Source organism: Diabrotica undecimpunctata, chromosome 4 (genome assembly GCF_040954645.1).
Source record: "Diabrotica undecimpunctata isolate CICGRU chromosome 4, icDiaUnde3, whole genome shotgun sequence".
Taxonomy (NCBI): Eukaryota; Metazoa; Arthropoda; class Insecta; order Coleoptera; family Chrysomelidae; genus Diabrotica; species Diabrotica undecimpunctata.
In genome coordinates, this window is record NC_092806.1 from 124,051,588 (window position 1) to 124,064,320 (window position 12,733).

Genomic DNA, 12,733 nt, shown 5'->3' on the forward strand with positions numbered 1-12,733 from the left:
AAAGCTCGATAAAAATAAAAGACGTAAGAGTAAAGCGAGGCGCAGAATGCGGCACAGATCACAAACTAGTAATCGCTTGGATGGAATTCCCCTTCATATGGACCCAACAGAAACCGCCCCAGGGAGAGTCTGACCAAGTTACGGCTCCGGCTACACCTGTCAATACGTGCTCAACACAAGAAAAGAAATTCAAAATCAATTTATTAGAAGAAGACTCAATAAAAGACCTATATAAGCGAAGATTAGACCAAAAGCTAGAAGAGTTTCGGTATGAATCATTAGAACAAACATACGAACACATAAAAACCTGCATGAAGACAGCAGCCCTAGAAGCTCTTGGAGAAATGGACCAAAAATACACCCAGCAAACTACAAAATTACCCGAAGACACACTAACATGCATAAAAGAGAAAAAAGAACTTCATATAAAATACCTGAACACAAAAAACTATGAGGACTTGGAACTATACAGAAAAAAAAATAAAGAAGTGAAAAGAAAAGTAGCAAATGAAAAAAATGAAAGATGGGAAAAAACATGCACAGAGATAGAACAGCACATAGGAGGAACGAGAAATTCAGAGTCATGGCGCATCTTAAAGTCGCTCCAAAGAAATAAGACAGAGAAAATCAAGATCGGTCAAATCAAAGAAATCGAATGGCAAGAATACTATAAAAAATTGCTAACCGAAGACCGCCCCGAATTCAAACAATCAGAAATAGACGGAATAGAAATCTACACACATGACGAAATCGAATTAAGCCTAGCTGAGGTAAAAAGAAAGATCAAAACTTTAAAGAACAAAAAAGCAGAAGGCCCCGGCGGAATACCAAATAAATTGATAAAAAACGGATCGGAAAAGTTATTCCGTATGATACATAAAATGTTTGAGAGAACACTGAATGGAGAAGACTTACCGGCAGAATGGACCCAAGCATATATGACATCAATATACAAAAAAGGAAATAGAGAAAACTGCGAAAACTATCGGGGAATCAGCATTATAGCGTCTATAGGCAGACTGTATGGAAAGACCATAAAGGAAAAATTAGAAATATATGTACAAGATAAAATCGGAGAAGACCAGGCAGGTTTCACAGCAGGGAAAGCATGCTTAGATCACATTTACACGTTCGAACAACTAATAGAAAAAAGAATGGCCAAAAATAGATCCGTCCATCTGGCTTTTGTTGATCTTAAGAAGGCATATGACTTAATACCTAGAACCAAGCTATGGGAAGCAATGGAAGACATCGAAGTTCCACGAAGATTAATAAACGCGGTAAAAGCACTCTACAAGAATAACAAAGTAGCTATCAAAACGGGCAATAGAATATACAGGCCATTTAAGACGACAAAGGGACTACTACAGGGTTGCTCCACATCCCCCACCCTGTTCAAAATATTCCTGGAAAAAACCCTGAAACCATGGAAAAGAAAGTGCGAAGGAATGGGTATACCAGTAAGGAACGAATATCTATATACGCTAAGTTTTGCCGACGACCAAATAGTGATCGCACAAGACGAGGATGACCTCAGTTTTATGATTAGAAAACTGGAGCAGCAATATACAAAGAATGGAATGGAAATAAACCTAAAGAAAACTGAATACCTAACAACGGAGAATACAGAAATAAAACAGCTGGAAATAGACGAAGGTAAACAAATCAAAGGAACAGACAAGTATAAGTATTTAGGTTTCATAATATCAAACAAAGGAACAACGGAGGAAGATATAAAAAATAGACTAGGACAAACAAGAGACTGCATACGAAAATTGAACCCGGTACTATGGGATAAGAACATCAGCATGAAAACAAAGAAAAAAATATATAATACCATGGCAAGAAGTAACCTCACTTATGGGTGTGAAAATTGGACAATAAATAAGAAAACCAAAAACAAAATAAGAGCAACAGAGATGGAATTCCTAAGGAGAAGCTGCAGAGTAACAAGAAGAGACAGAATAAATAACATGGAGATTAAGAGGAAAATGGGAATTAACTCCGACATAATAGACTACATCGAACAGAAGAGATTAACATGGTACGGACATGTCAGAAGAGCAGACCAAAATCGGTGGATAAATAGAATAACAGAATGGAGCCCGATAGGAAGAAGAAAGAGAGGCAGACCCCGAAGATCTTTCAGAGATGAGGTGGACGAAGCAATGAGTAGAAGAAACCTACAGGAAGGGGACTGGCTAAACAGGAAAAATTGGAGAAAACGGTTGAGTGAAGGAATACAGTGAAAACTGTGGAAATCCTTGTATATATATATATATATATATATACGTTTAAAAACCGTTATTTTGGCACTCGGTATATAATTTTAAGTAAGCTTTTATGCCAGTTTGAACGTAGAAATTTACAAATATAAAATTAGATTAAATAAGCTAAATTCATAATAGTATCTTAAAAATATTTCCAAACACAATCCAAACACGATCCAATTATATATAGCGATATTATATATATATATATATATATATATATATATATATATATATATATATATATATATATATATATATATATATATTATATATATATATATATATATATATATAATTTATTTATAACAAAACTAAGGCACATGAAGCATTTTGTAATATTTCTTTTATTAGATGTTCCTGTTCGAGTTACATTAGATTAAAACATATCCAATTTGGTGGGCTGTTTTATTATGTTATAAAGATTTTCTAGACTAATTATAAAAGTGCTATGTATAATTTCAGTGGTTGAAAAACATTAACTATGAAAATTCATAAAACGATGTTTTAGTCATTTTTAAATATTTTATTTTTTTATTATTGTTTCTGACCTATTTGAGAGGTAGGATGATTCAATATTTTTATATCTGTTATCGTCCTGCTATTTCGTCCAAAATTCCGAATGTCACCTCTCTCTTCCAAATTTAGTGGTTTTGTCACAGATCCGGCTTGGTGTAATTACCAAGGGTAAGCATATATATATATATATATATATATATATATATATATATATATATATATATATATATATATATATATATATATATATATATATATATATATATATAATATACATTTTATATATTTTCACTAAAAATAAAATAAAATAAAATTGTTTTTGTATTTTTCACAATTATTCTTTAATATTTCTTTTTTTAGGGTTCAGTTCTAATATTTTTAAAGCGTGTCATATACTCATCTTTACCACATGTGATATTTTTTATTAAATTTTATTGTAAATTCATATGAAATATTTGATTGGGTATCTGATTTCTACCTCACTCCACACCTAAGCTATAAAAGACAACCTTAAACTGTTGTTTTTTAGCTACAAATTTACAAGTCCCTTTCTTTTGGTTTTATTAGCTTTACTTTTGTTGCTTATGATTTGTGGTCCTAAACTGACACAATAAGTCAAATATAAAAATTTTTTGATGCACTGAAATAATTTACCAGATTCAGGGTTAAAAATAGGAAAAACAAACGATTATGGTATAATATATTAAGTGTTTGATTTTAACATGCTATATTAATGTTCTAATACGTTTATATTACATTTATGTAGATTTTAAAAAGCTAATATCCTGTAGGTACAAAAATATAGTAGTCTTATCACTAATCGCCTAATGTCATGTCAGATAAAAGAAATTTACATAGAATATAAAGTAGGTTTTAAATATTAATACATTTACTTTATTACTTAATTACGATAACGGTATAATCTTTTTTAAATTAGATATACAAACACAAAAGGAGTACAAGTGAATATTTTGTATTGGATTGTGGCACTTATGTTTTAATTATTTGATCGCAAAATTAATTGAATTTTGGAAATTGGATACCTTATGAAAATTTTTATAAAAGTGCTTAATCTAAGGCAGAAATAAAAACTGGCATACACAAAAGAATTATTATATAAAGAATCTGTTAATTTATTCTTTGTTTACAAACCATTTGGTATCGACTTTTTACAGTACGTTTTACAATGAAAAAAATCAAGCAGTGTGCATTTCATGTAAATAACGAATGCTCAAAGTGTATGTCGACTCTTCGCCTTTAATTTGTACAGTTATAAAGATGGGTTGCTGAATCTAAACGAAATCGTACAAGCCTTAAAGACGATCCGTGTCAAGGATTTACAAAAACAGCAAAAACGCCAGAAATTGTAGAGAAAATACAGGATATCGTATTAAAAAAATGTCGAGTGACTAAAAGAAGTTTAGTAGAAATCCTAGAAATCTCATTGGGTAGCGTAAGCAATACTTTGACTGAAGTATTGAGTTTCAAATAACTAGGTTCACAATGGATGCACCATTCGCTAACACTGGATCAAAAACACATTCGAATGCGACTTTCTCTTGAATTTATTAGCATGATCATGAATCATAACAAGAGGCGAAAGAGTGGTGCGAACCTGGTTCTTTGACTATGAAACTAGTGTGTGTCCAGAAATCGCCCAAGAAGATGTTAGCATTAGTTTTTTAGAACGCGAAAGAAATTTAGTTTGTGGATTACTAGCTGATTGGTAAATCAATAAATTCTTATATCGTTACCTTTAAGACTAATTAAAGTCAACCATTTACTGCCAAACAAACTTTACCACCTAATTTCCATAGATAATGAATTCTATTGGTTACCCAATAATATATAGTTTGTGTCTTAAAAAAAAATAAAGACAAAAAAGAAGAACAATTATTATCAACGCAAATAAATTGTTCTTTAAAAACACACACCTAAAAAAATTAAATACTTTATTAATCTAGTTTTTACCACAATCGAATACCTTATATTTTACGAATATTTACAATTATACTTAATACGAATAATTATTTAAAATTTTACAAATAATTTAAGTACATAAAAATATATATTATTTATATCGAATCTAACATAGTAGTAACATTAAAAAGTCTATTTTACTATACGATATCACTTTGACTATATACCTACTAAATAATCCATATCTTTTCGCATTTTAATATATTGTTCCTAAATTATACATAATTTCTATATAAAGAAATCCAGTCTTGTTGTAGTTTATCATTGGATAGTTATAGCTATTCAGAATAATCTATCGAAATAGAAATTCTAACACTGCAAACAAAAACATGTGAATCTAGTATAAGGTAAAATCCGGATAGAAAATTAATTATTGGAAACCTTAGATGTAAAAAAGGACTACGTCAGGGAGACGCTCTATCACGCATCCTTTTAAGATTACGCTCGAAAAGGAATACTCGAGGAACAATAATTAATAAAGGTGTGCAAATACTAACGGTCCCAAATGATGTTGACTTAATTGCAAAGTCAAGAAGAGAAATGATACAGGCATTCAATCAAAATGAAAGAGGCTTAAGAAATAGTGACCTTACGACAAATCAATTCCAGCGAACTACAAGTACTCAGACTTACAGAATAGTGACCGATGATTCAGGGTCAGATAGGATCAGTTCTATCTAAATACGGAATCCCAGAACCTAGAGTACCACAGGGGGTAATCCTATCACTCCTTCTATATAGCATATACACAGCAGACTTTCTAAGAACATCCAGTAATCAGGCTTTATGCAGACGACACTGCAATCGCGGCAAAACATAGAAGCCTGGATATGGCTGTAAAAAATTTATAGACAGCACTGGATATGATAGAAAAAGTATCCAATTAAAAATAACAATAAATCCAAAAAATACTCAAGCAGTTATCCTCAAAAAGAGAAGAAGTCACCCAAAAAACAGCTAATATTGCAAGATAGACCCCTAGAATGGCAAAACGAAGCTAAATACCTAGAAATCAGAATAAACCAAGATCTAAGATTCACACAACATGTTAACGCGACAGTCCAGAAATCAGCAACTGCCAGAGCCGCAATAAGAGGACTCATAGGACGAAGGAGCAAATTAGATATCAAAACAAAATTAAGACTGATAAACAGTATCAAACTACCAATAATTACATATGCATTTCTTGCATGGGGACACACAAGTCACAGCAACAAAAAGAAGATTCAAGTAGAACACAAGTGCCCTGCTGAGGAGGTGGATAATATTGCCTGTCAGTGCTGTTTTGAACATGCAGATGTTAAAATACTCTTATTTTTTTTTTCTCCTGATTAAGCTAAAAACAAGTAGCAGATGTAGACGAAAACCAAAGGAGTTTTATTTACAAAATATTTAACAGACTGCTGTATACATAAGAAACACAACATATACCATTAAATCGGGATATTATGCCAAAACTTTACGCATTAATTACTACTTTAAGAATTAAGAGCAACCAGTCTTCACGAAGCATGCCATGATCAAAGAACTAGAAAAGCCAAGTATAAGCGTAGGGTTTAAAATATATTAAAGTAAAACAAGACGATCACAAAGACACAAAAGAACATACAAATGAAAATAACACGATAGTGTTTCGAAACGAATAACGTCTCCTATCAAAAGACCTTAAAAAAATAAGAGTACTTAATATAAAGATGAAAAAACCCAAAACAAAATTAGCTGAGCTAGAAGACCACCCAAATCGGATCCTGCGACAGATATAAAGGTATAATGTGTACCATAGATTAAAAAACAAAAGAACAAAATAGGAAATATTGGCAAACATAATAATAAAGTCTAGATAACCGTAGCTATATCAAAAGAAAAAAATGCGCTCACCTTTGGGATCACAGTGTAATTATTATTGTTAATTTTATATGTTTCACACAGCCCTTTTAAATAAAAACTGATGAAAAACCAACACAAGCCATAACCAAAAAAAATGCTAATTAAAGTCAAAAAACAGATAAGAGGGGCCCACACCCTCAAGCTTCAAGTCACCGATCTGGGCATAGCATATAGCGAGGAATTGTCGCCGCGCAAGAAATACAGTTCGACAGTTTAATGAAAAGTCACTTGAAACAGCGGGATTAGTAATGACAAATGCAGCAAAAACACAACCAGATACAGAAAGATTTAAAAAATATATATAGAAAGAGCAGAGAGGAAAACTCATAGAAAATTTAATGGTAATATACCATGGGACAGAGCTAGAAGTTCAGATCTACAACAAAGATGCAAAGTGAAGAATATCGAGGACTGGGTAAGAAAGAAGAGTAGAATGGAATGACCATACAAGCAGAATGACAACAGTTAAGTAAAGACGGTTCCCCAATAGGAAGACGATCAACGGAATACGAAAACGAAATGATTGAACTACACTTACTGGAGGAGAATACTACAAATACAGATAGGAGATCATGTGTACATGAAAAGAGGAAGATATATATATATATATATATATATATATATATATATATATATATATATATAATACTCGCAATACTTAAAAACTAAAGTTTTTAACTAATATGTAATCCCTGTTCTTACTTATGGGTCAGAAGTATGTACTTTTATGAAGCAAATGTAAATCAAATAAAGCAAACTATTAGTATGGAAAAGAAAGTAGTTAACATAAAAACATATAAGTAAATGATAAGTAGAAAAAATAACTAAATAAACAGATGTCCAAAGAGAAATATCAAAATTGGCAATTTGCTAAAAACAATATTAGATATGAAGATGAAAAAATTTAATAGAATAACGTAGAATTTAGAAAAACAAGAGGGAATAACTAAATTATTTGTAAAAACACAAATTTGATGAGCAAAAGACAAACAATTCGATAGATCGAAATATTTTTTATGATTGACCTATTCACTATAAACAGGTTTTGACTAATATAGCCATTACACTGTTTGACATTTGAAGCCTAATATACATTTACATAAATACAGTTTGTCTACTCAAATTGGCAACATATGGGAAACTTTTTATTATTAATATTACGAAAAACAGTTATTCTTTATAAAAAATTCTGCATTCTGCATTTCTGTCAAAAAACGTCAATTTCGCTCAAAAGTAAAGTTCCTTTATATTTCACAATATCGAAAATTGTTATTATGCGAAGTTGTTTGAAATTAAAAACTATGTTTTAATATGCAAATAAATCGTTCTAATAAAAAAAATACCAATACCGAACAACATATTTATTTATTACAAATATGAAACATTTTCGTTTCGATAAAAAATAAAAAACAACTTTTCATAAAACAAAATTTATTAAAAATCTAATGAACATTGCAGAGGTAATAACCTTTCAATTAGTAAAAGTCTATTTTGTAATATATTAGCAATGCATTTAAGTATTAAGTATGTAACAGTAGGTTAGATGCAAGGCAATACATTGAAAATAGTTTTAATAAAAGAATGATACATCGGTTTTCTGAAATTTTTTGGCCTCCTCGGTCTCCAGATTTGATGCCACTCGATTTTTTCTTGTGGGATTATCCACATGAAAATATGAATCTTCTATAAAAGCCATCTACATATATGTAACTTACTTGGAAAGAGTCATTAAAGAATGTGTTTAACTTGTTACTCCGGCTATGGTCAGAAGGGTATTAAATAACATTCCTGATAGAACAATTACCTATATTGAAATTACCCAACTGATATGTTGGATGATTAGTGAATTAAGGGAGCTACATTTTAGAGGGAACATATACAACAAAATGAATTATTATGGCATTATTAATTTAAATGCATCGCTAAAATGTTACAATGCAGATATTAACTAATTAAAAGATTATTAACTCTTCAATGCCATTAGATGATTAATCAATTTTGTTTTATCAAAATTTGTTTATAATTTTTTAACGGAAAGGAAGAGTTATCATATTTGTAATAAATAAAAAATAGTGTTAGGAAGGTATAGGTAATTTTAGAAAAAAATTGTCAAAATTATTTTTTCAATTAGAAAGATGTAATTGCACATTAAAACATAGTTTTTAGTTTTAAACAATTTTTGCATAATAACAATTTTCGATATCGTGAAATATAAAGGTAGGTACTTTACTCCTGAGCGGAATTTATAATTTTTGATATATCCCATATAAAATTGATGTAATATTGATAAAATTTGATATCTGATGATTGTTTCTTAGGTTAGATTAGGTTACACTAACATAATTAAAAACATATATGAAAATGCCACTATGCAGATAAAGCTGGACGAAAGCACAAAAACTAATCCCATAAGACTACAACGGGGAGTAAGACAAGTAGATCTCTCCCAAACTATTTACCCTTACTCGAGAAGACATTTTTAAGAAACTAGAATGGAACAACAAGGGTATCAACGTCGACAGATCATACTTAAACCACTTGAGATTCGCAGATAACACAGTTTTAATAGCCGATAATATCCAAGAACTAAATGATACGTTACAACAATTAAATGCAGTTTCAGGAGCTGTAGGCTTAAAAATGAACTACAGTTAAACAAAAATACTGAACCGAGACCAGACAAATATAACAATACAAAATCATACCATAGAAAATGTTAAACATTATGTATATCTAGGTCAATAAATCAAGATGCTAAAATTAAAAGAACAACACAACTGGCATGGGGCGCTTTTGGCAAACTAGCAAATATCTTGAAAAAGATTTCCATTCCTGTAACTTAAAAAAAAGTCACATACATACTACCAGTTTGTACCTACGGCTTGGAGACAGTAGCCTTACCAAAAAATCTGCTATAAGATTAGAAACAACGCAAAGAGCAATGGAATGAATCATGCTTGGAATATCACTGAGAGACAAGATTAGAAACATCGAGATAAGACGTATAACGAAGATTAGGGATATTGTGGAAGAAATTACAAAAATGAAATGGCGCTAGGCAGGTCATGTAGCCCGATATAATGACAACAGGTGGACACGGAGAATTCTGGAATGGAGACCAAGGACGACAACAAGAAGCATGTGAAGACCTCAAAAAGATGGGGAGATGACATAAGAGCAGTGGCAGGCAAACAGTAGATTAGATTGGCGCAAGATAGAAAAAGATGGAAGCAATGGGGAGAAACATACATTGAGGAGTGGATGGAAAAGGTTGACAAAGAGAGAGAGAGAGAGAGAGAGAGAGTTTCTTAGGTTTAAGATCCTGCAGAACTTTTTATGAAGAATAACTTTTGTTACTAAAATTATTAATAAAAAAGTTTCTCATATGGTGCCAACTTAGTGGACACGCTGTATATATATATATATATATATATATATATATATATATATATATATATATATATATATATATATATATATATATATATATATATATATATATATATATATATATATATATATATATATATATATATATATATATATATATATATATGTTATCAGTCCAATATATCAGTGATTATTACGTTTTTACTATTAACAATAATATAATATTATAATTTTTATGTCAACTTTATCAAGTTAATTAAAACTTACTTATTTACAAATTTAAAGGTCAAATTTATCAATTTTGATTAGGTTATCGTTTAAACGAACAATATAAAAATACGAAGTGTCTATAAAAATTGCCTATGTGCCATTTTTGGAATTGCGGTTGCTATAGATGAGTCCAAAAAACAAAATATTTAAAATGGACAAATAATTTTTTTTACCTAAATTTTAAGATAGAATTTTTTTAAAATCAAGAAAATAAGTTAATTTAATTTTTTTTAGATATATATAATTAATTAAAAATATATTCATCATTCGACATTTTAATGTTTTAAGTTACTCCCTGTCAATCCTATTTATATTTCTATGTAAACTAAGTAAAACATTAAAATCATATGGATTATTTTGTATTGTCTAATTATTTAAATAAATACCTAATCATTAATGAGAATTACCGTTAGAAATAATCGGTCCATCAATAGTGTTATTGTTATTCATAATTAACTGCTCCTCATCGGAATATATCACAGTGGTCTTATCAAATACTTTTCCTTTTACTCTGATTTCCAAGTTTTCTCCTGCGTACGAGAGTAGAGGAGATATCTCTACCTCGTTACTTGTTACTTTTCCGCCCGCATTTTCGATATACTTTTTATGAAGTCGCAGCAGATCTCTCTTAGATGTACTAGGACAATCGACAGCTGTGCCTTCTTTGTTATCAGCATTTTTAAGAGCACTGAATTCGCTACTGCGAGGAACTTCCCATGTGACAAAATTGTTTGTAAATTGAAAGACGTCGAACACGAATTTCTCAATTTTGATTCCGTTGGGTGAAGTGGGACTAATTTTTTCACCTTCTGAATTGACGTGTGGAATTTTCTTCTTAGCTACGTGAAGTTTTAACTGCGATTCGAAATTGTTCGCTATTTTATTCAAAAAATCAGTTGTAAAGAAATGATTGCAAATATTTCCGGAACTAAATACAAGGTTGCCCTCTGAATCACGCAAATTTGCAGTTTTTTCGGTTATTTCACTATATTCTACAACTTGAAACTTACCATCAATTTGACAAACAACACCAATTGCTTCATTTGGTCCAGATTTTTTAACAACTTTTGCACCACATTCTGCTTCTTTTTTTACACAATATCCAATGAACACAGGATCCGCAACTTTAACCAAAATATTGTCCACACTGTGAGCATGAAGATACTTGATGCCTCGTCTCTTCATATCATCTAGGATACCATTTTTCTGAAGAGCTCTGTAAATTCCACCGTTACCATCCGGAGCAAGAGCTACAGACCGATTACTTTCTAGAAAGATCTTACCATTAAAGTCAAAACACGGCAATAAACCCTGTTTAAAAAGCACAACATCTTTATTATCTAGTCCAAAATAGTCATGTTTTCTTAAAAATTTTTCTGTTGTTTCGTCTGTTGGGCCGCTTGTCATTATATACCAAACTATTTTTCCAGAATATCCTGTTTGTTGTTTGGCAAGACTCATTACTTTTCTTATTCTTTCTGCTTGAATTTGAAATAATGTTTTGTTGGACGGTAGCCCTACTGAGTACATGCCTTTGGGATAGTTGACACCGAGCCGCGTCCCTTGACCTCCCGCCATAAGAAGCACTGCTACATGACCACTTGCGATTTCTTCTAGACCAATTTTTTTGTATTGCGCCAAAATATCTGAATTATTTCCTTCTTCGGATTCAAACGTATGGGCTGGCACTGGTTTCATTTTACTGTCCAACTTTGTTCCTTGATCATTAAGGGACAGCATTGCATTTTTAAAAAGTTGATTCACTTCACCAAAATTTATTGATTTAAGTTGTTCCAAAAATTCAACTTGTTCTTCGTCGCAAAGTTTATCCCAGAATTGAATAAGGTGTGATTGACCGTTTCGTTCTAATATTGCACTAAGTCCCGTTATTTCTGCCATGTTTATAATTTCAGTCACAAACTTTCACTGCCGTTTAAAACATTCGTTGAATAAAACTTAGCGGCGAATGACTTACTCAACTTTGAGTACCTTGTTTATGGTTGTTTTAAGGACCACTCCAATCTTAGAATGTGCATGCAATCAAGACATGCGCACCGCTTAAATTCCTGCGTGTTCACTAACTTACCACTTTTACTGAAGGTAAATTTTATATATTAGTCTATGCGCCTACTATCTATTGTAATATCATTGATAAGATTACGAGGAATTTATTTTTAAATTATTTGAAAATCCCTGATAATTGAACTTACATTAATTTTTACAAATAACAATAGGTACTTGTTTTGAAATTGATTTTATCTACAGTAGATGCATCCGGTTATTTAAATTTTTAAATTACCGCCTCTTTAAATTGAAACTTTAGAATTATTAAAATTGCCAAAAAAATTTTTCGAAATATTTTGTATAGTTCTTGATATAATAAATTACCACACTTGTTCTTAATATTAAGTTCTTAT

General features: G+C 30.8%; 1 protein-coding gene across 1 annotated transcript; it reads right to left on the bottom strand.

Moving 5' to 3' along the window:
- Positions 1 to 10,188: 10,188 nt before the first annotated feature.
- Positions 10,189 to 12,412, bottom strand: mmy (UDP-N-acetylglucosamine pyrophosphorylase mmy). Its single transcript, XM_072530152.1, has one exon. It carries the CDS (start codon positions 12,213 to 12,215, stop codon positions 10,710 to 10,712), a length of 1,506 nt encoding a protein of 501 aa, XP_072386253.1. The 5' UTR covers positions 12,216 to 12,412; the 3' UTR covers positions 10,189 to 10,709.
- Between the last annotated feature and the right edge of the window lie 321 nt (positions 12,413 to 12,733).